The 23287-nt window shown below is 41.0% G+C and overlaps 1 protein-coding gene across 8 annotated transcripts in view; it reads left to right on the top strand.

Annotated features, from left to right (window-relative positions):
• Positions 1 to 22302, top strand: part of ARSK (arylsulfatase family member K) — a 29235-nt gene extending 6933 nt beyond the window's left edge. For 6 of the 8 annotated variants that reach the window (XM_074811516.1, XM_074811521.1, XM_074811520.1 and 3 more), the window contains 8 exons: positions 1345 to 1504; positions 8023 to 8305; positions 11772 to 11943; positions 13453 to 13677; positions 16624 to 16848; positions 16933 to 17199; positions 19863 to 19954; positions 20720 to 22302. In XM_074811516.1, coding sequence (XP_074667617.1) covers positions 1345 to 1504; positions 8023 to 8305; positions 11772 to 11943; positions 13453 to 13677; positions 16624 to 16848; positions 16933 to 17199; positions 19863 to 19954; positions 20720 to 20758 — 1463 coding nt within the window. In that variant the 3' untranslated portion in view covers positions 20759 to 22302. Of the gene's footprint in view, positions 1 to 1344; positions 1505 to 8022; positions 8306 to 11771; positions 11944 to 13452; positions 13678 to 16623; positions 16849 to 16932; positions 17200 to 18054; positions 18859 to 19862; positions 19961 to 20719 lie in introns of those variants that run through there. The other 2 variants (XR_012621496.1, XM_074811517.1) reach the window with 2 other exon arrangements.
• Positions 22303 to 23287: the final 985 nt, after the last annotated feature.

Raw genomic sequence — 23287 nt, 5'->3', positions numbered from 1 at the left:
TCAACTGTTGCAAAGACCTCCCAGAGGTGACATAAATGAAATTCATCTAGAACTGAAAGGGAGATCCCCCTTTCTTTCAAGCATATGTTGGAAGAAGCAACCTGTCCTGACTGCAGCAGGCACAGGCTGCCAAATTTAGTGTTAGTGTTTAGTATTCCATTTATTGATAACTTGGTCCCCTTTTCTATTTCTCAAGGTCACATTTTCAGTGAATGAGATTACATGAACTTGTTTCCTTTTTCTTGATTTTTTGAGTCTTTCAGCCAGGCTTTGTTGCTGAGAACAATAACGTTGTGTTAGGTTACTTAATTTTAAGAAGCTTTGTGAAAGTAGCAGCTAGTCCTCCCAGTGAGGAAGAGCTGCATGATGATTCAACAATTTGTCAAATTCTGTTTAGCATTTTAGGTGTTCCATTAACGTCATCGTGGCGGCTGGTCAGTCGTCACAAGTGTAGCTCTGAACCGGCAAGACACCTCTTGTTTAGCCAGTGGCTTGGAGACCTGCAAGGAACTGAGGCTGCACCTGTGGTGGGGGTGTCAGGGGTGGGACTAGAAGAGATGGTAGGAAGGGGGACTTCGGGGTAGGGAGAGGAGGAGTATTACCATGGTATTGGGTTGGGGTTGACACACTGTGCTTACAGGGTATTTCCATTGCTTATAGGACAGCTTAGTTTACTGTTAGGACTCCTTTTGACTCTAAGTTAGTGTGGGAAGAGTGAATGATTCTCGACAAGCTGCAAAGAAACACAGGAATTTGCTAATCAAAACTTTCCTTATGGTTCTTCGGCAACTCTTGGTTGCATTTGTTCTTGGCCTCTTTAATACTTTTGCTTTGTTTCTACAGCTGGTAGTGAAGGACATTACCTAAAAAGGATAAAATTGAGGACATAGGTTTTTATAAAAATAGTATACTCTAATTCCATCTACAAACATACTTAAATTTAAATTCACATTAAAACCTAACTGAAATAATGGGAGGTAATAACTCTGGAACACATGTAAATATGTGACTGTTTCATAAGGATCTGTACTACCATGGCATTTTCTTTCTGTGATCAATAAAAGTATTTCCTGATCTACAGAAAACCTTGATTTAATGATTATGTAGCACCTGGAAAGATGGGACCTTCTTCTGCCATTCTGGGGATTATTTTAGTAAATGTTGTTATTCATATTGATGATGAAAATAGGATTTGGAAGAGTAATACTTTATATTCCCTGCTCTACTGGATCACAGTCTGGACTTTTTACCTCTAAAATAATGAGAAGATTGATCCTTTCTCAAGTGTATTTAGATAGGAAGTACCACTTGTCAAAAAACATTTTTTTTATTTTTTTTTCCCAGCTATGTGGAGTGGTCTTTTCACTCATTTAACAGAATCTTGGAATAACTTCAAAGGTCTAGATCCAGATTATGTAACATGGATGGATCTCATGGAGAGGCATGGCTACCACACACAGAAGTATGGGAAGTTGGACTATACTTCTGGACATCATTCAGTAAGGTAATCGGATAGATTCTCCTGCTATGAAATGTGATGGTCTGGCAAGTGGCTTCTGTATCTGAAATGGTAGTAGCTTTAATCTAAAAGAAATGGGGTTAGGAGCCTAGCAGGGGTCTGTCCTGCAACTTTATGTAGAAGCAAACATATGCTGTGCAGACGCACATTGGCTTTTACCTGTAGCTGAAAGGTGAATATCAAGACTGTGGTTTTGCCCAAGATGAGTGAAGGTTATTTTTATCATTCGTACTGTTCCCTGACTGATATTCATAAACTGTTTTTTGCCTTGCCTTGAGGTTTCCTGGCTTCGTTATACTAGTGGCATAGGAAAAGTGGAACAAAGAACATATTTGATAGTACTTGAATATTAAATCTACCATCACAAAACATGAGGTGTTTGGGTTTTTTTGAAGGCTGTATGTTTTGACAGGCTTGTGCTATTGTGGTGGGTTGACCCTGGCTGGACAGCAGGTCCCACCAAAGCTGCTCTATCAGTCCCCTCCTCCGCTGGACAGGGGAGAGAAAAGACAACGAAAGGCTCGTGGGTCGAGATAAGGACAGGGAGGGATCACTCACCAATTACCATCACAGGCGAACCAGACTCGACTTGGGGAAATGAGTTTAATTTACCACCAATCAAATCAGAGTAGGGTAATGAGAAATAAACCCAAGTTTTAAAATGCCTCCCCCCACCCCTCCCTTCTTCCCGGGCTCAGCTTTGCTCCCGATTCCTCTCCCTGCTCTGCCCCAGCGGCGCAGGGGGATGGGGATGGGGGTTGTGGTCAGTTCCTCACCCGTTGCCTCTGCCGCTCCTTCCTCCTCAGGGGAGGACTCCTCACACTCCTCCCCTGCTCCAGCGTGGGCTCCCTCCCACAGCAGACAGTTCTGCACCAACTTCTCCCCCGTGAGTCCTTCCCACGGGCTGCAGCTCCATGAACTCCAGTGTGGGTCCTCTGTGGGGCCACAGCTCCTGCCAGGACCCTGCTCCAGCGCGGGCTTCCCACGGGGTCACAGCCTCCTTGGGCACATCCCCTGCTCCGGCGTGGGCCTCCCTGGGTGCAGGGCACAGCTGCCTCACCGTGGTCTTCCCCACGGGCTGCAGGGGAGTCTCTGCTGGGGCGCCTGCCGCACCTCCTCCCCCTCCTTCCTCCGTGCCCCTGGTGTCTGCACAGGGGTTTCTCTCGCCTCTTCTCACTCCTCTCTGCGCCTGCTGCTGCTGCTCAGTTTTCCCCCTTCTCAGACCCGTTACCCAGAGGCGCTGCCACCGTGGCTGATGGGCTGGGCCTTGGCCAGCGGTGGGTCCGTCTTGGCGCGGGCTGGCGTTGGCTCTGCGGGACATGGGGAAGCTTCCAGGAGCTTCTCACAGAAGCCACCCCTGTAGCCCCGCCGCTACCAAACCCTTGCCATGCAAACCCAATGAACTTCCTAACTTCCTATGCTGTAAAGCTTTCTTTAAAAAAAAAAGTTACTAGAATTACTGCTATTTATGAAAAACAGTTAAACCTTTAGAAACTTACTGCATTGTGTTCAAAAAATAATGAACATGGTATGTCTGGACAGTTGGGACAATATATCATGTCTTCCTTCTGCATAGTTTTTATGACGATGCACTCTCTTCCCGATTAGTAATGATGTCTGTTGTTGAAATAATAATAAAGAGTAGCTTTTTACTTGATATTAAAGGTGTTAGAGTTACTTAAAATGTCCTCACTTCCCTCACTAAAAGGAGCAGTCACAAGTTGAAAGGTCACACTAGTAGTTAATAGTATCTTGCATGTACACACTGCTTTTCATCTACAAAATACTTTATAAATGGTATCCACTTCAGAATCTGGCCAAAGTAATGATTTCCTCTCCAGTTTAAGGCTGTCAAGAAAGAAAATAAAGCTTTTTTTTCCCTTTTTCAATGTACCAGTTCTACACTGTATATAAAAGGTGATTCAGATACAGACTTAGAGCAAGAACGTCATGTTTACTTACTTTACCAGGCAGTGTACATATTTGTGCACTACTGATGCTTCTCTCTTGTCTCTGCAGCTCTTAGTAACTTTGCATCTGACAGGTGGGTGTTCAACCTATGGTCTTTTGCTTTGGATTTTCTTTTTCTCTGAAGTCTACGTTATTCTGTATCATTCTTAAAACTATTTTTTTTTCCAGTAAGAGACAAATGTATGGTGTACTAAAAAGTCATCAGCTATAGCATTATTCTCCTTCTTTATGCTTGTTTATATGAATGCTTGGAAAATTTCCTCTCTGGCAAGAAGCAACTGAATATTAAATGAATGTTTACAGATGTTTATATTATTGTAGTGCAGAGATGATTTGTTGTGACTGCCTCAGGTGCTCATATTTTTTCAAAAGAGCCTAGTCTTAACAGCGTACTGTAAAATGCCAGTAACAGACCATTCTTTGAGAAAGCAAAGGGTCAGATTTTGTTCTGTGTAATTAAGCAAGACAGGAACAATTCTGTGGGTGCATCATTCTTAAGCATTTCTTGAAGAGATTTTCAGTAAATTAAAATTACTCTCTGCATTATTATGCAGACCTTACAATTTTCTTCTGAATCGCTTTTGTGCAGAGAAAATTCTGTGTTGTCTAGATAGTATGAAGTATGCACTCACTCTGCCCTTCACTGAGATAGAAGAAATGTTTTATAACGTTGAAATCTGTTTATTTCTAATCTAAAGTCACTCTGGGTTTAAAGAAGAGCAGCTCTAAGTAGTTCCCCATGTTACTGGCTGTTCACATGGTAACTGGAACACAAAGGTGGCACTGAAAAAAAGGTTGGTTGCGTATAAATGTCTGGATTCCAGAAGTCTTGCCGGAGCTGAAGACCATAGGTGAATTCTGGCTTCAGTAGAAAGGCCTTCACATGGGGAGTGCAAAGCTGAACAGATAGTGCTTACTTCTCAAATGAATTTTATTGTGTAGGAGTTAATGCAAAGAAAACCTTCATGCCAGACTATATGGAAGAGGTACATAATTTTTATGTTGCTTAACTTTTGTTGATAAACTCTGCTGACTCACAACCTCGTACCCACAAGCATACTCACAAATACTAAGTTTCATGTTCAGGTAGTCTGAACAGGATTGCTGGCAGGTGATAAGGCAAGGGATGTCTCTGATGAGGTCTTTCCTATTTTTCTGTTGATTGGCAACGATGAAATGGCATTTTGCACAGGTATTTTACACTCTTTAGGAGTGAAAAGTTGCTAATATGTGATGCTTTGCCTTGAAATCTTGCTTACTTCAGTCTTCGGGAATATTAGGCAAATAGCCTTTTTGTTTACTTATTGTGGCTATCTTACTGTGTTCTGTTTTTCTGTTGGAATGGTGCACAGAGTGCACAATGACCTGGTTACCATCCTGCTATCAAGATGCTGCTGACAAGTCGTCTCTGCGGTGATCTTAGCACTGAGAGCCCCTTCTTCATGCTGACCCATTTTACTGATGTCTCTCATGCTCTTGGCTATCGACGCATGCCGTGGCTTTAACCTTGCTCTTATACTTACTGTGTCTGGTACCCTCCCGTTCGAATGGTTCTGCTGATACCATTCTAAATATTTTTGTTACAGGTCTCCACAGATGAGAAATAAATTAAGATAACGCAGGGTTTTGCAAAACTGTGGCGACACCAATATCAGTGCAGTTACAATCGTGTACTCTGTTTTTTCTCATTCTGCCATGTATAGTTTCATCTACTTTAGTGACAGGGTTGAAGTCACATGAACAGAAATTACGATGTAACCATGTAATTACATCATGTTTGCACAGTTCTTGGTCCTATGAAGCTGAAGTCTTAGGCACTTCAAAGGTAGCAGAAAAATACTGCAAAGTCTGTGGTGTTGCAGTTTTTAATTTTCTTTTGTCCTAGGCCTTTATTCTATATTTTCACCTGGTGCAAATTTTTGATACGTTTTTTCCTAACTTTCTCTTTAGTGAGAGTTTGAGATCTGTGCTTAACTGGATCAAGCCCTTATTGAGATTTGAATAATCATGGGTAGGGGTTGAGAATAAACGAAAATAAACACATGGTTAGTCAGCCTTTCTATGCCTACACAAGAAAAATTTGAAAATGGCAGTTTACACAGTTTTTAATTCAAAAAATGAAAACTGCACATACAGTTCCTCAGTCAGAGAAAAACGTAGATCTCATTCCTAGCATGGCATCTGTGTAGATGTTAAAAAACCCTCAGTAGCCAATTAAGTAATCTATAAATAGTGTAAAAGAGTTATAACAAAAGTTTCTGTTCATCGTGGAGAGAATTAAAACGGTCTGCTTTTAATTTCTTGTTATAAAGGAGACTAGCAAAGGGAGCTAGAGCATCTCAGCTAGCACAGGATTCAGCGGGCAGTTTTGTCTTCAGGAACTTTTCTTAAGCACATGTTGTTTCTTTAAACCACAGAACCATCACTGCCCCCAATACCACATTCACCTAATAAAAAAAGAATTGTTAACTTTTCTGCTGCAATGTTTAAGTTATGTGACATAAATTGACCCTGCTGTGTCCTAACCTATTGCAAATAGTGCACTGCTAACACAAATCATCTCCCTGACTACATAGTTTTAGGTATCTTAAAAATACAAGTGCACAGTAAAGTATACTAAGTATCCATTTGAATGTGACTTACTCATCAGATAATTATTCATGGCTGTGAATTAATGAAACTTGAGGAAGAGGGCTTCTAGGAAGTGCATACAAAGAAATACTGACAGAGGAAGAGCTGTATCTTCAGCCTCTGGTATGTTGAACATGTGAAGCCTCTGCTTCCTGTCAAAAAGACTGCATGTGTCCTTTTGAATGTTGGTGGCCATCTTCACTTAAAATTTAAAATAGATGTAGTCACTGTCTATCATGTCATTACTTTCACCTGGGTTAATAATAATGGTAGTTCCCTAAGCTTTATCTTTGATGTTGTGTTGTCGTATTCCCATCCTTTATTTATCGGCTTTTTTTCGGCTGTATGTTCATTAGAGTCACTGGAGTACTGTCTGCTAGCAAAGGAGATACGATCACCCTTCATTTGAAAAGTGGAATTCATTTCTGAAGCTTTTAAATAATTGTCTCTTGAGCCTTTGCTCTTTCCTTTTAAATTGAAGATTTGAATCTAGTATTGCCCCCTTTTTCAACTCTCCACCTGGCTTTTTGAAGATTCTTATTTTGGCACGTTTCTCTTTTTCTGCCTGGGGATTAGCTTTCCTCCTGGATGTGTCTAAACATCTCCTTTGTTGCTCCAGAATGTGGAAAGGGTCTGAAGTGGGATTGGGTTGGAGGTTGTTGAGTTTTGGGGGGTTGATCCTAACCTCAATCTGATTGATTAGTCAGACTGGCCTATGGCCTACATAATATTTTTTTTCTATACAAGTCAGTATTAAGACAATAGTCACAATTTTCATTTTTATGTTTGTGAAATGTGCTTTATCTATAGGCCATCTAGCTGCCTTTGTTTGTTCCAAGTCATTTGTTTAAGACTGTCTACCTTAAAAGTGTTAGCCTAAACAAGGAGTTAAAACAATAAACCAAGTTGTTACAGATAATTCTGAATAGTTTTTCTGGAGGTTAAAAGTGCTGTGGTAAAATTCCTGTGGGGACTCAACTGGTTAGATGCTCTTTAAACAACAATAGTGCTGTGTTTTGATGAAAGTATGTGATCAAACCTTGAGCAGTTAAGTATTTTCTTTTATCATTTCTTTCATTATATTGAAATTGCCATGAACAAAATGAAGATTAGACAAGCTCTTAAATGGGCTGTTTACTCTTAACCCTTGTTTATGGCACTTGTGGTGCCATTCAGTCTGGGAAAGAAACAAGGACATCTGCGGCTCAGATTTCTAAGGGCTTTAGAGAGGCAACAATTGTCATGATATTAGAAGATCTGTTCCCAAAATATTTTATCATTAAAGTGTTGTCCTTTTTTTTTTTTTCCTGTTCTTGCTTTCCCTACACCTTTCTCCTCTGTTATTCCTTTTTCTTGGTCGCATTTCTCAACTGTATCAAAAGGAATTGTACAGGATAAATCACTCTTACAGATTTTTGTTGTAAGTGATAGTATTTAAAAATGCTGTAATAGTACAATCCAAAACTAGAACGTTGCTTCTAAAGGCAGCCTCTCCAGGAAAGTAATTTCCCACATGGCTTTTTCAAATAACAAAAATCTTAAGGCCCTGTTTACCAGATAAATAGTATGTGAATCCATGGCAGAATGGGGAGCAGGGTCAACAAGATAGAGATGCTGTTGCTGAATATTATTTTGTAGATGTGAGAAGAACCGTTCTGATATGAAGTTATAATAAATAAGAAAGAAGACTCAGAAGCAGAAAAAAATGGCTAAAGCTTTGAGTGTAAAATAGATGCAGAATAGATCAATGGAATAACAATTCTCCTTTATGTAGAAATTACAAATAGATTGCAGCTACAAGTATAGGGTAAGTTCTTCAGGAATTCTTAACTCTTTTGACTTGGAGGAAAACCAAAGAACACATTTTCCACTGAGTAAGTGTCTTGTGTATATATTTTCAGTAACCGTGTGGAAGCCTGGACTAGGGATGTTGACTTCCTGCTCCGGCAAGAAGGGAGACCCATGGTAAATCTTACTGGTGATAGGAAGCATGTGCGAGTGATGGAAGCAGATTGGCGGAATACTGATAAAGCTGTGAATTGGATAAAGGAAGAAGCCATTAACTTTACTGAACCGTTTGTTCTTTACTTGGGACTAAATTTACCACACCCATATCCATCACCCTATGCGGGAGAAAATTTTGGATCCTCTACATTTTTAACATCTCCCTATTGGCTTGAAAAGGTATGTGAAGATGAAATGTAAATATAAATTTATTTATAACTGTACTTACTATGAACAGCATTTTATTCCTCACGTGATTTTTCAACTCAGACCTAGTTTTGATATTTCAGTACACAGTAAGCACTTGGATGAGATGTTAGATTTCTGGTTCAAGGCTAAGCAAATAGAAGTGAAGAATTTTTCTCTATTGTAGGAAAGGGTTTGTTAGCAGTAGTCACCGAATCAGTAAAGAAATTTGGTGTGTAGTGGCTAGAAGCATTAAATGGAGAATGAAATCCTTGCTATACTTAGCTATAATTTTTTTCAGCAATGGTCTGAAGCTCACTGTTTATGACATTCTGTATGTTATAAATGATGCTATATGTAATCATTCTGTCCGAGGTTTATAGTGAGAGATTGACTTTTCTTACAATATGAACCTAGAATGTGAAGTAGCAAGACACAGCAGAAATCTCTCTTTTCTGTTACCTACTTTCTGTGCTATTGTAGCTTTTCAATGTTTTTAGAGTGCAGAAAAGTCCCATTATGTCTGTATGTGGAAAGCTAACAGGTAGCACTCCATTCCAAAGAAGGAGTAAATCTGTTTTCTCTGTCTTTTTCTCTGTCTTGTGTGGTCTCCAGGTGTCATAAAAATATAAATGGGTTACAACAGCTTTCACTGCATAAAGGCATGAAGATTCTTTGCAGCTGAAGAACTGAGAATTAGGTTTGAAAACACTTCATGCTTACTTCAGAAAAACCCATACACAATTTATATAACTCATTTGGCCTTTTCTAGTGGCGCACTGTAAAATCTCTTTGCCTGGGTGCAACAAAAATACAAAGACACAGAATAAAGGATATACAAATAGAGGTTGAGAGATGTGAATTTCTTTGTAATAGTGAGGATTGTGTGTTGTTCTGGGAATAGTGAGAAGTTTGTGGGGAGAGGAAGAGCATGGGGAAAAAAACCTTCATTTGCAAAAAGCAAGATCTAGTTTGGATATTAAGGAAGACTTTCTAGGTGCTGATTGCTAGGTTAGACATGTCTTGGGAAGTGGGGCTACCTTTTTTCAAGTCACAGACAGAGTTATTAACATCTCGTGACAAATTTTTGTCATCCTTAATCCAGTTAGAGTTCTTAAACTCCATAGTTTGCTGAGGTCCTTTCCACACTACAGATACATACTCAGTTATGTGACCCACACATTACCATTCCGTGACCATTGCTTGATTATTCTGGAATGTATCTGTGTTTTGGCCATGGAAGAAGCAGTCTTTGAAAATGTCAGGGATCAATCTCATGAGGAGGTTTGAGTGCATAGATGAAGAACTTGAGTTCAGTGATCTGTTCACTGGGGAGCTAACACAAAACGGAGTATCAACACGGTATGTTTATGAAACCCTGTGTGGCTAAGCAGATGGTTCCCTGTATTTTGCACAAGCTGGGGCTTTTTCAGGGCATGTGGCTTCTTTCCTAGCTGTGAATTACAACAGACTGATGGAGGGATTATGACTTTGTGAATCCTTATATCTACGTTGTAGTCCTGAAGAAAAGGGTTCAGTCTTCTGACAAGTTGTGGATGGAGAAGGACACTTTTTGCTCCCATTAAGCAACTCATAAATACCATTGAGGAGTCCAGAATGTGACTTTATGTAGCCAAGGACCTTCAGCAATAGGAAAATGACTGAAGCAGTTGTCTGCTATTATTTTGTCTTCCATGATTTCTTCTCACAGCCTATTTTCTATAGGGCCTGAGGAAACTTAGATTTTGGTATGTCTGTTTGGCTATTACAAAGCTGGGTTTTATCCCTGTGGGTACTGTAACTCTTGCTGTCTTACCAACTGTTTAGGCGTTGGTCTCTTTTACCAAGAAACAAGTGATAGGATGAGAGGAAATGGCCTAAAGTTGCACCAGGGGAGGTTTAGACTGGATATTAGAAACAATTTCTTCCCCAAAAGGGTTGTCAAGCATTGGAACAGGCTGCCCAGGGAAGTGGTGGAGTCACCAGCCCTGGGGGTGTTTAAAAAATGTGTAGACTTGGTGCTTAGGGACAGGGTTTAGTGGTGGGCTTGGCAGTGGGGTTAATGGTTGGACTCAATGATCTTAAAGGTCTTTTCCAACCCAAACAATTCTGTGATTCTGTGAATTAATACATCCAGTAGATAACTCAAGAGGGAATATTGACTCTTGTGGGAGGTGGAACTTTGTGGGTATTGGAACACGTGGCTGTAGCAGCACTGGTGGTCAGAGATACACTGTATGCTGGAGGGACAGACACTATGTTAGTAGCTCCCCAGACAGCTCTCAGTTATCCATGCTGCACCTTGGGGCAAAACCCAGTTGTGTTCAGCAGGGATTGATACTTAAATTGCTACAGCAGCAAAGAGGGATGTAATGCTTCTGGGGACGACTTCAGTCTTGTGCTGCTTGGAGCCCCTTGGACAGTTAAGTGTCTCCGTTATTTTATCAGGAACCAGTGCTGCCCGTGTTTGGGGCCAGCCCAGGAGTGGAGCTGCGGCTGCAGCCCTGGGAAGGTGCTACACAGGTAACGGAGTTACTGTGCCATAATCTAGGCCTCAGCTCTGTTTGTTAGCAAAGATTTTCAGAGGTAAATGAGAGCAGCAGGTGTGGTTTTACTATTTAATAAACTTAACTTTTCCATACTGAGATTACATCTTCCCTACTTTGTGGTAATTTGTGCTTTAAGTCTACAATATAGAAGTAATTAACTCTGTTAAATGCAGCACTTAAGTGAGCGCTTACAAGTCTGTCTGCTAGGCTAAATGTGTATGGCAAACTGAGAGGCTCTAAAGCTGGTCCTGTAGCACACAATGTCTCTGGGCATTCCAGTTTCAATATAAAATCCAGTATTATTTGTAACTGATTGGCTCCTGCTTTTTAGTTTCAGACTGATCTTACACTTCTTTATAACTAAACGGATTGAAATCTGCAGAAACAAATAGAAAAATATTAGAAAATTGGACTAATGTAGTGAATTCTCTTTAACAAGATGTCAAGACTTGTCATCTGCTATCCTGGAGACCTCCTCAGACTAAGTGAATTTCCATGTTCTGTAGGCTCACATAACACCCGATCTTTTTGATACATACAGTTTATAGTTATCCTGTAGTTAATGAGACACTATACCAATACTGCTGTACTTAACTCTAGAGTGCAATTCTAGAAGGTTTTTCTGCAGTACTGCTCTTTAAAAAAGACATCAGCTGGTAAAGCACGTATTCCTAGCCCTAGTTTCTAGCTGGTTTTTACAGCTCTCTCTTAAAATGACTTGGTACCTGTGGAAGCTGAGGGGAAGTATGGAGGAGGTAGCAGCACCATGTAACAGATAAGCAGCCGGTGTTTCCTGGACCACAAATTGAGAACTGTGAATTAATGCTCAAAAGTTTTAAATTGAATCTGTTTTTTTAAATGAATTGTTTAATTCAGTTGCTAAAGTAATGTTAATTTCCTCTTATTTTTAGGTAACTTACGAAGCTATTAAAATACCCAAGTGGTCTTCTCTTTCAGAGATGCATCCAGTAGACTATTACTCCTCTTACACCAAGAATTGCACAGGAGAATTTACAGAGCAAGAAGTGAGAAATATTAGAGCATTTTATTATGCTATGTGTGCAGAGACAGATGCCATGCTGGGTAGGTGATGTTTCATTTTACAGTGGGTTTTCTTGTTTGGATTTTTTTAAGTAAATGCTGATAGGGCTGGTCTTCTGGGGAAGAAAAACCCCACAATTCAGATCTGGGAGTAAGTCCCATAGATGTTGCTTAATCTGTCTATATGATAAATAACTGGGTAGCTTTTAAGGCTACTGCAAGGTGAATTCAGAGTGCTCTGAAAATTAGTCACAACCACCAGTCAGAGACCCTGTAAAAGCCCATTAACTGCAGCAAAACGTTGTACAAGAGGAACTAAATACTCTGATTAAGTGCTAACTGAAACAATGGAAACAATTGTGAAGGGGACAGACCAGCAAAGCAGAGCTGGAAGGAAAGATAAATTTTAGGGCATAAGCAATTTCCTTAGAAATTGATTTCAAATGCATAGAGTGGATGGCAGCTGTTATGCGTAGACTAAACAATAAGGTCACCTTTGAAGTCTTCCTTAGCAGCATATTATTGAAAGTTAAGAAGAAAAAAAAGAATTAATTAGGCATTCAGAATTCTTCCTAGTTTGCTGTAAGATCTACATAGATAAAAATGATAATGCAAGTTGGTCTGTTTATTTTATTTCTTAATTTGAGAAGTGACCATGAAAGGACAAGAATTTCCTTGCATTCTAATATGAAATTCATTAATAAGCTAATCTTTTTAGCAATATTAGAATGATAAAAGTATTTTAAAAGACACAGAATTACTCTTCCACATTTTATGGAAGAAAAGAGATCAACAGGAGCCTGACAGTTTTAGGGAACGAAGGTATTGCAAAGTGTGAAATTACCATCGAATCACAGAACGGTTTGGGTGGGAGGGAGCCTTGAGGATCATCTAGTTCCAACCCCCCTGCCTCAGCCAGGGACATCTTCTACTAGAGTAACCGCACTGCGGTTTAATTTGGTAACAGTTTCAGTTTTTAACTATCTAAGCAAGAATCGTTTTAATGTTTTAACATTAAAGATGTGTACGTGCTTTGTTTAATCACCAACTTCACTGATCTTGGCCCTGTCTTCGCTGCGCAAATGTATGTGCAGGGGACTCCTGTGGGGATGCGGGCACAGGAAGGAGGAACTTCCACTGATTGTGTGTAAGGTGGATATCGTCAAGAGTCCTTCACCCTAAATCTAGTGTCAGGGCTTCTGCTGATCTGTTTTACTGCTGTTGAAATAACTTTTATTAGTTATGCTGGAAATTAATTAAAGTGATGATAGCAGAAATGCCACTTGTCCTGTCGTGCCTCCTTGCCTTTTGAAATTTTTACGGTTGTTGGCCAATGCCCTCCACTCTTCACTGGGAGCCAGACCCCTGCAACTCGTTGACGACTGTACGTTCTTCTGGGCTGAGTGCTTTGGGCTCTGCCTTCTGGGGCAGAGAGAGGAGTTTCCAATCTTCCGACTAGGATTCCTCGGGGTTTGCATGCTGCTTTGCAGGTATGGAAGTTGGAAGGAATATTTTGAAGGTATCCTTTTCAGTATCATTTTCTTGTTGCAGGTGAGATTATTTCAGCTCTGAGAGATACTGGGCTTCTTAAAAGAACAGTCGTTGTATTCACAGCAGATCATGGAGAACTTGCTATGGAACACCGGCAGTTCTATAAAATGAGCATGTATGAAGGAAGTTCCCATGTTCCTCTTTTGGTTATGGGCCCAGGTGTAAAAGAACAGCAGCAAATACCAAACGTGGTATCTCTTGTGGATATATACCCTACTATGCTTGGTGAGTTAAGTCATTTCAAATGAAAATCTTTTTTCCCAGTTACTATTATTATTATGCATTTCTATTACAGTGAGAATTAGGTGTCCACATTGTGAGACAATGTAGTGAGCAGCAGGAGATAGCAGTTTATCTGTGGAGCATGCGTATGGACCTAACATAAAATGCAGAAAATGGACATAAATATGAAATAAAGGAGCTGATGATGTTCCTTATTACTGTTACTGTCATCAACACAATTACAGTGAATGATTATATGTAGGATTATTTGTTATAAAGAAAAAAGGTGCTAAAAACCAATCAGATGCATTTTAGATGTGACTAATCCTTGCTAGCCTTCATACCTAACAGTTCACTACAGAAATTACAGTGTAAATGCATCCAGAGATGAGATTAAACCTGAAAGGATGGCAGGTGCAGTAGCTTATCAAAGGAATGAAGTGTCACGTGGAAGAAATGTGATAAAGACTTTGTATAGGAAATGTACAATTGATCTGGGCATAATGAGATACGGTAATGGATAGCCATTCCTACCTTCTGGGGTATGGAAACACTCATTATGGGGCAGAGAATCAGACAAAAAGTACTGACATCAAATTGCTGACACACAGATGGAAATTACTTTTAAGAGTGAATTTTGAACAGTTATCTGTGATAAAACATGCAAGAGATGAATCTCAGTGGAACTAAGCGTAAGGTGAAGTCACCATTCGAGGCTTTATCTGGGATTTTTTAGGCTACTGCTGAGAAAAATGTTCTTTTCAAGGCAGTATGCAAGGCTTGGTCTTTAAGAAGTGCCTTTCATACACAGCAATTGCCTGAGAGAATGCAGGGCAGTAGATAAAATTGTACTTTTAGCAGTAAAAGCCAGGGAAACATCCTTTTCTCTGTTGTTTTAAGTTGACTTTCTAAAAACAGAACAGACAGTATTTATCTGCCTGTCTCTTCTCAAAACTTCTGAACCAATTATCCAGCTGAAAGTAGGATATAATCTGAGTAGCTTTCTCTTCCAAATTCTAATATCAAATCTTTTATATATAATAAGTACTCTGTATTAGATACGGTTCTTATGTAAGTTGTGGTATCGCATGTAAAGAGTTGAAAAATCTCTTTTTTTTCTTCTTTGTGCCTTTTCCCCAGATCACATAAATGGTCAGGGGATTTAACATCCTTCCTTGTTCTTTTCCTCCTTTTTTTTTTAATTCCCAGAACCTTTGTCTTTATAAGTCCTTTTCTTCTGTTCTGGCAGTTCCCCTTTCCTGCAATCTGAATGTCAAAAGAGGCACGTATGTCAGGATGAATGTGAGAACACGAAGGATCATCTCTGTCATCTATTATCTCTTCAGGCTGCATGATACTGCTGACTAGTGAGGATACAGATTTCAAGCCTTTTTTCATGATAAATGTAACCCCTTTGCTTTGCGTTCTCTCAGTGCAATAATCTCTCTGACGGCACCACTCAAGTCCTTTGCTCAATACTTCCTTCTTTACTGACTTTGAGATTAGGTGCACGCTATAGCAAGTGTGGTACAGATGTTTTGATTCCAGCAGAATCTGTGGGATAAGGATAACTCAGCCAGAAGTCATTTTTTAACAGGGTGTAGCATAACCTTTCCTCCAGACAGCGCTGGCTTTGTTGGTCTGTGTGGAAGTACCTTCGGATCTCTGTTGGAAAAGCAGGGGCTGCTGAAGGTACCAGCCTGGAACTTTCTTTGCGTGTGGAGACTGCCGTTACTGCAACTAATAGCATTACTGGTTTAGGATGACAGAAGAGGAAGGTCTACATCCCCTTTTTCATTTGTTTAAACGTAGTATGTATTTGTTCCAGTTTTTAGCCCACACGCTGGAAGCTGCTGGTTTTACATGTTGCAGGTCTTCCTAGTGCTCAGTCAAATGATGGCCTTTTTATTTACCAGAGGAAGAACTGCAGATTAATGACAGGTATATATGCTGTAGAAACAGAGGAGAAAAAGGAAGATACGTGCTGATGAAGGAAAAAGTCACATATGGACGATTTCTATGCACTGAGTATCACCACTTGGCATAGAACAGAAGATAAAATACTACCAGGATACTCTGAAATGTTGAATTTTGCATGAATATATTCTGTGTTCAGTAGGGTGATTAAAACCAGCAGTGCTGTCATACCCTGTTTTTAGGACACGCTTAGGTAACATCCTTGGGATTCTCAGCTCTGTTTCTCAGAATGTCTCTGAGAGGTCTTTGCAGCCTCTTAATATTGACCTGATTTTGGCGAGCTAGAGACACTTGTGGTGTAGGTTGATACTGTGGAGCTTATTCTAGTTACAGCATCTTCTAGGGGCCGTCTACTAGGCTATAGAGTCACCTGGTGTTTTCCACGTGTGTGTTGATACCACCTCTGACACCATCTTTTATCTCCAGCCCTACCAGAGAAGCAAGAGGCTCTGTTCCTCAGTTTCCCCATCAGTTACAGTTAATAACTGTAATGGCCACCTTTCATAAAGTGTTTTGTTATTTGCCGATCAGTAATGCTGGACAGGATCTTAGCACCACTATTATCAAAGAAATGAATGGTTAGACCTCGTTGGACATAAAGCTTTTAGGGTCCTTTCATGCTATGACAGTCTCTTTCTCTTGCCTGACATAGTCAGAGCAGAAGGGAAGGGCATAAGAACATGATTAAAAAAGATAAAAACCCACCACCCATCACTGGAGGCTCTTGTGATCAGTTTTAACATCTGTTAAAATGTTATCATAGATGATACTCTTTTTAATCAAGATGGTGGCCAGCTGACCTTGGTTCCTTAAGGTTTTTTTGGAGGTTCCTGTGTTCTACAAGGAGAATATTTAGGAATGCGTGTTTTATTACTGAAATAGAATTTACGTTCAGACACCTGTAGCACTACATTCAGCTTTTTTAATCACAGTGACTGCAGTAGCATTTTGACTTTGTCTATCTTTGCTTAGATATAGCAAGGATTCCTGTCCCACAGAACCTCAGTGGATATTCTCTTATACCGCTGCTGCGTGGGAAGGCTGAAAACGAAGCGTCACCCAGAGGGCCTCGTCCCTCGTGGGTGCTGAGCGAGTTCCACGGCTGCAATGTGAATTCTTCCACCTACATGCTGCGAATGGGCAAATGGAAATACATCACGTACTCCGATGGCCGTTCAGTGCTTCCACAGCTGTTCGGTATGCTACAACGTTTATGGCCTAACTGCTCAATAAGTTGCTTAAATGCAAACTGGCCCTTAACTGACTTTTTGTTTGTTCCAGACCTTTCTGCCGATCCAGATGAGCTAATAAATGTTGCCATGAAATTCCCAGTAGTTGTGCATTCCTTGGACAAAACACTCCACTCTGTAGTAAACTACCCAAAGGTTTCTTCATCTGTTCAGGAGTATAACAAGAGACAGTTTATCAGCTGGAAACAAAGTTTGGGTCAGAATTACTCAAATGTAATTGCCAACCTTAGGTGGCATCAAGACTGGTTAAAGGAACCAAAAAAATACGAGGATGCAATTGACAAGTGGCTTAGTCAAAGTAAGTAAATAAAAACAACCTAGATGTAATATGACTGAGAATATGAAAACTTTCTGCATTTGTAATATTATGCTGTATTTCAAGTGTTAGAATTATTGTCTTATATAAGCTACTGAAACCAAAGATGCCCAAACAATGACCGCTTTGTGTTAGAAAGCCAGAAGCATTTTATATAACTACCCAGCACAACAAATCTAGATTTTTACATGTTACAATTCTGTAACACTTAATTACACATAGGAAGGATAGTACGTAAGTACTAATTGCATGTACAGAATATTTAGCTGGTGGCAAAAATGCAGAGTATTAGCGTTAGCGCTCAACAGGAATTTCCATTTCCAAGGACAGAATAAAGCAAGGATTACAAAATTTACTGTAGTGGGATACCAATTACAGGGGAATGTGCTGCAGCCAACTTTCCATCAAGATGGATTGTAAGTCCACAATAAATAAACATTCACCTTGGAGAAGCTATAGTGGTTAAAATATAATCAATAAGTTAACAACTAGTATTGGCCCGAACGTAGATGTAGTTTATTCAGCATTCCTGTTTTATACATGATTGACTCACCATCTTTTCAAGATCTGCCTTCTAATTTTGCTTTTGGAACTGGTACTTACCACTCTGTGCTCTTTAAAATTTAATAATCTGGATAGGCTACTAATTGAACATGTGTGCAAGTGAAGAGGAATCTGGTCTCTGGTCACTATTGGAAATGAAAAAAAAAAACCAAACAAACAAAACCTAAATAAACCCCTCTGACCCAACTGTGAGTAGAGCAGTTTTCTGAAAAGTGGTAGTGTGATTTGCATAGCATAAGATGAAAACTGCTTGAATAAATCTTCATTGTGCAGTTAGATTCTGCAGGTAAATGTTTTAACGTGCATCAGCAAGTGGAGAACTGAAACCTGTGGGGTACACAGAGGAGATGCAATTGAAGCTTGCAGAAGAGGTTAATGTAAAAGTACTATTTCACATTTTTCCAGGGATGTGACAAAAAAACAAAGCAGGTTTGGAAGAAGGTAAGATTTAGCTAGTGATTCTTCTGCTTAAGAAAAAACATAATTGTAGCAGCACTAATGTTTGCTTATTCTTGATCACAATTGTTGCTGCTATATAACAAATCAGGATGATATTATACTTTGTACCTAAATGCTTTCTGGAATCTGTAATGAAATACTCAGCAGTAAGCTAGTAAAACTAAACATGGAAAATACGTGTATTTTCTGATGGCTAAGCACTCATGCATTTCGTAACCAATTTGCCACTCTAGAATTAGGTTTATATTTATGAATGCTTTAGCTGGTTTATATCTTTTTGTTCACAGAACATTAAGGCTAACCTTGTACTACTTACTGCTAGGCAAGGAACAAATTAATAGTTAAAAAAACCTTCAAGCACTGTAGCGCATGCCATTATCATTCTTCCTAAAATGAGTTCAGACACTGATTAAATTATTTAAACAAAAAACATGTCTTAGAAGTGTAATGTAAACTGGCTACATAAGTAGAAAAAATAAATATATCCATATGAAGGCGTGTTCAGGAGGGAAAAGAATAAACAAATTGATCACTTTCCAGAGGTCTGGACAGAATGCAGTCCATTAAAATACAGTAAAATACAGTAAAAACAATGAAATAAAATTACTGTGAACTGTATGTGTTTTGTGTGTGTGCTTTTTTTTTTTTTAAGGACCAAATGTTTAAAGAAATTACTGGAAAATATTTAAAGAAATCACTAAGGAAAATTGTATTTTGTCAGTTCTGTGGACAGTTCTTTCTTTAAAGGGGGGAGCTTTTAGGATGTACTTCTGAAGTGTTGGGCTTACAAAAGTGCAGTTTGTGCCACTCCGTGAAATGGAAAAACAAATTGGAGAAACAAACTTCTCACCGTAATTCCTTGCAACAAGTTCTTGTATGACAGGCTGTCCGGGGCAGGTTTCCAGATGATGCAGGAGAGCCCAGGAATGTGCCAGCTCACAAGGTGGAGCAGCAGTGTCAGGAGGCAGGGATGCTCCCTTGCAAGGGGGTTTTGTGGCGTGTGAGCCACCCAGTAGCAGGCTGTGATCAGATCCTAAGTCAGTATGTCTAGTCTAGTGCTTCTTTTTGTGTCTGATCATCTTAAAATGCTTATTTAAAAAGAAAGCAGTGACTTCTTTGTTAAAAGCAGAACTTGGACTTTTGCAAGTTATTTATTATTTGCGTGTGAACCTTTGTTCTGAAGAGTTAGAAGGCAAAAGCTCCCTCATGCCCCCTTCCTGCCTCCATTTGCAGTGAACAATCTACCTGTGTTGGTACAGAACTGAGCTAATTTAAGTCCAAACCATGCATTAAGGATGTGGTGATATTCAGTTACTCTGTGTTCGTTATGCTAATGCATCTGCATTATTGTAACATGAATCAAATGAGGTTTGCAACGTCCAAGGTTGGCCGGCTAACAGGGGAAAACAAATCTGTTGTTCAGACATGCTGCACAAGTTAGGCAGCATTAACTCTGAAGAGACGTTGGGGAGCAAAAGGGAAAAGGGGGGGTGGGCCGGAATGTCAGCAGGTTCGAGCGTATTGATTAGATGCAGCCAGGTCAACCCACCCTCTTGGGATTTATCTGGGACTACCAAGGGCATTGGCTTGATCAGCTTCTGAACCTTTCTTCCTATCTTCAGGTGCCTGCAAAGGCAGGAGAGGTACCACTGTCCTGATGAACAAAAATGGGAGCTATTTTTGTAAATACAAGGTCCTAGGGGTCACTGGAGAGGTAAGAGACTGCCACTGTGAATTTGCCGACAAATCACATTGAAATAATCATCTGCTGCCTTTGTCAGGATAACTAGCCTAGTCAGTAAGGAAAAAACCAGTGGGGAAATCCAGACTTTGAATACACCTGGGAAATGGCCTATTTGATCTTATTTTAAGCAAGCTATGGAAATTGAATCTAGCTAAAATTCCTGTTAGTTAGGTTTACAGCTGGCTAAAATCATACTCTAATAGATACCGAAAATTGAAAAGCAGGAAGGCTGATCAAATAAATTCTGCAAGAATTGGATGTAGTACTGTTTGGTACTTTTTTGGTAAGTACTTTGAATGCAAGAGTAGGCACTCTTATTAAACATGAGAAAATGCACCCTGGGAGAGCTATTGGCTCTTCTGTGGATAGGCTAAAACTCCAAGTTTTCTTGATTAGCTGGAGAAATTATTTTAAATCAATCAGGCAAAATTCATCATGGATTAGTTAAAGGTCAAAACAAAAGGGAAAGGGGAGGATACTAAAACGGTGAACAGCCAGCTGTGTGGGCTGCACTTTTGCTGGGGGGGAAAAGAAAAAAGCCCTGCACAGCTGGAGGTTTTACAGAACCAGAAGCAGAGTATGAATCAACAGCATGATGTGGTGGCGAAGGAAGTGAGTGACATTCGAGGGTGATTTAAAGGAGTGTTGTGTGTAAGCCACAAGAGGCAATTATTTTATTCTTAACACTAGCGAATCCTCAGGTGATTGTCTCTGCTCTGTGGCTTTGTCTTTTAGGAATGGCGTAAAGAGATGAGAGAATCTGGAGGAAATTAATATAAAGAAGGGACTTGTGAATCATACTAGATATGTTTCAGCCATCAGAGAAATGTTGACAAGTCCTCAGCTGTGAATGTGAGAGCACAGCAAATGCGGCCGCTGAGAGTGGAAAAAAAAAACTGTCTGTTTTTCAGACAGGGCTGTTTTTCTGAGCTGCTTGGAAGATAAAAAGAGAAGAACTCTTAAGTGGTTACACTTTAAAACAGCCTGTCGAGTGGTCTAAACTCTGTCACTGGAATTTATTAAAAGTCAAAAATACTTGTCAAGAATTGCCAAGGTATGTGTGAACCTGCAGTAGATGAGGGGGCAGGAACAAATGCCCCCTGGATGCTCTTTACAGCCCCTTTCTGCGTGCTGGGTGGGGATTTAGGCTCCACCACTGTTTATTTCATACTGAACAGAGTTCAGTCCCATTTACACAGCAGTTTCAGCTTTACCCACCTTTACAACGACCCTTAGCAGCAGTAATTACGAGTAGCTGCGAATTCTTGGAATGGGGTTCTGTAAAAACATCGCACGAGGTCACTGGTTTCGGAGTAGCGTCCCCTTCTGAGAAAAGTCAATTTTTTGGGGGGAAGATTGTTGAGGCGGAGAGGCTACGGCTGCCTGTCAGCATCTGGTGCCTTCACCGGGCACACCAAGAGAGCTTTGATATGAGATGTGATGCCCACGGACCAGAGCAGACGCCGAGAAAAGATGCTTTTTGGTTTGTGTTCAGCCTTTCAGACTCTTTCAGACTTTTGGACAGGGAATCCATCACGTCCTGTGAACGCATCAAACCCCGCTCCCGTCCGCCGGCACAGAGCCCTTGCCGCTACCTGCTCTGCTTCAATCCCTTTCGCAGGGTACCGACACGCCTCTGCTACCTGCTGTGAACTGCACGTGGTTCCTGCCCAGCCCTACAGAAATAGAGCGCTCACGTCGCAGAAAAACGTGGGATCGGCTTAATTTGGGATGTTGACGTGACAAAAAATAGCTGGCGGTGTGGGTGTAATGGAAATCTTGTGACTACAACCAGAGCTAACTGGAAGGGGTGCAGCCTCGCAGCGGTGTCCTTCCCTGCTTGGAACGTGCCAGGCAGGAATAAATAGAACAATTTTTAGAAGGCTTTTGCCACAAGCAGGGGTGCATCTTATACACATACATCCCATTGCAGCATGCTGTTACAGCCCCCTGCTCCGTCTGCACAGCTAATTAATTAACTAATAATTCATTAACGCAAGAAGTACGCTAGCCCACCTGAAATTAAACAGTGGCATCCATACTTTCCTAGTGAATTCAAACAATAACAGCAATGACAAAAAAAAAAAAAAAAAAGGAAGAGTAATTTCTTGGACTGACTGATTTTATTTCTGAATGAGGTATCACGAAATCCATAAAATACGACCAAAATACTCATCTTTGTAAGGACATAGTTGGGCTCTGAAGGGAAACGATGTTCAGGCACTCTGCATTGCAACAGCCACCTTGCAGCTTTTGCCCTCCTGGCCATGTGTTTGACACAGAAACACACCCCAAAAAAATTTTTCTTTTTTTTTTTTTTTAAAAAGATATACTCCAAGTTGATAGAAGGTAAAAGACCATGGGCAGCTCAGTCCCCTCCCGTTTCCCCTCCTCAGGATGCGTGGCCAGCCTCAGGACAGGTGGGACGGGGGTGCCTGGGATTCTGGGGGTGCCAGGGGTGCCAGCGTGGCAGAGGAGGAGGAGGCAGGCATAAGGGTTGAGGGACGGAGGCGGAGAGGTTGAAGCCACCGGGGAAGGGGGATCCTCCTCCATCGCCACCGACGCTTGGGACCCCGAGCTCCCCCCATGGTGGCGGCGTGGCTCTCCCCAGAGCCACAATATAGGGGCTCGCTGTCACCTGCTACGGGCTTGGGCTGTGCCCCCTGCCACTGGCGGCATTTCCCCGCAGTGGTCCTCATCCCCTGCACCCCCAGGACCAATCCCTGCAGCAGAGCATCCTCTGCAGGACAGCCAGGGCAAACAGGGGAGGAGTGGGGGAATCTGGGGGGCGAGGGGCTGGGGGGGGAATCATGTTGCTGCTTACTCTGGTCTCCCCACAGGAGCTGGTGGCACCCGGGGCAGCCCCCCCGACAGCTCCCCACCCCGACACCCCTGTCTCTGGGGCACGTTGGGCCCATGCCTGGTGTTTTGTGATATTTTTCCCTGTCCCCAAAGGGAGGAAAAGGAGTTAGAGCAGGAAACTGCCGTGATACTGCAACATATAAACCCAGCTGTATTTCCAGCTGGAAAACAAATCCTTTTGCAGCTCCCAAATCCCTCGTCGCTCTCACCAGATAGCACCTGGCTGCACAGATGCCTCCATCCAGCGCGGTGTGGAGTGACTCAGAAAACATCAAAGCAGCCAAACTCTGAAGAAAACATTTGGAAAAAATCTAGTAGAAAATCAGCTTAAAGAGTGTGTGTTTCGGGGGAAACAGCCTTTTCTCTTTTTTGATTGAAATGTTTGTACCTGCATTGGTAGGTGCCGCTCTGGTGGCCTGTTGGTAGCTCAGGATTCTGTCG

Source organism: Strix aluco, chromosome Z (assembly GCF_031877795.1).
Source record: "Strix aluco isolate bStrAlu1 chromosome Z, bStrAlu1.hap1, whole genome shotgun sequence".
Taxonomy (NCBI): domain Eukaryota; kingdom Metazoa; phylum Chordata; class Aves; order Strigiformes; family Strigidae; genus Strix; species Strix aluco.
Note: the sequence above shows the minus strand (reverse complement) of the source record. Positions and strands in the feature narration are given on the sequence as shown.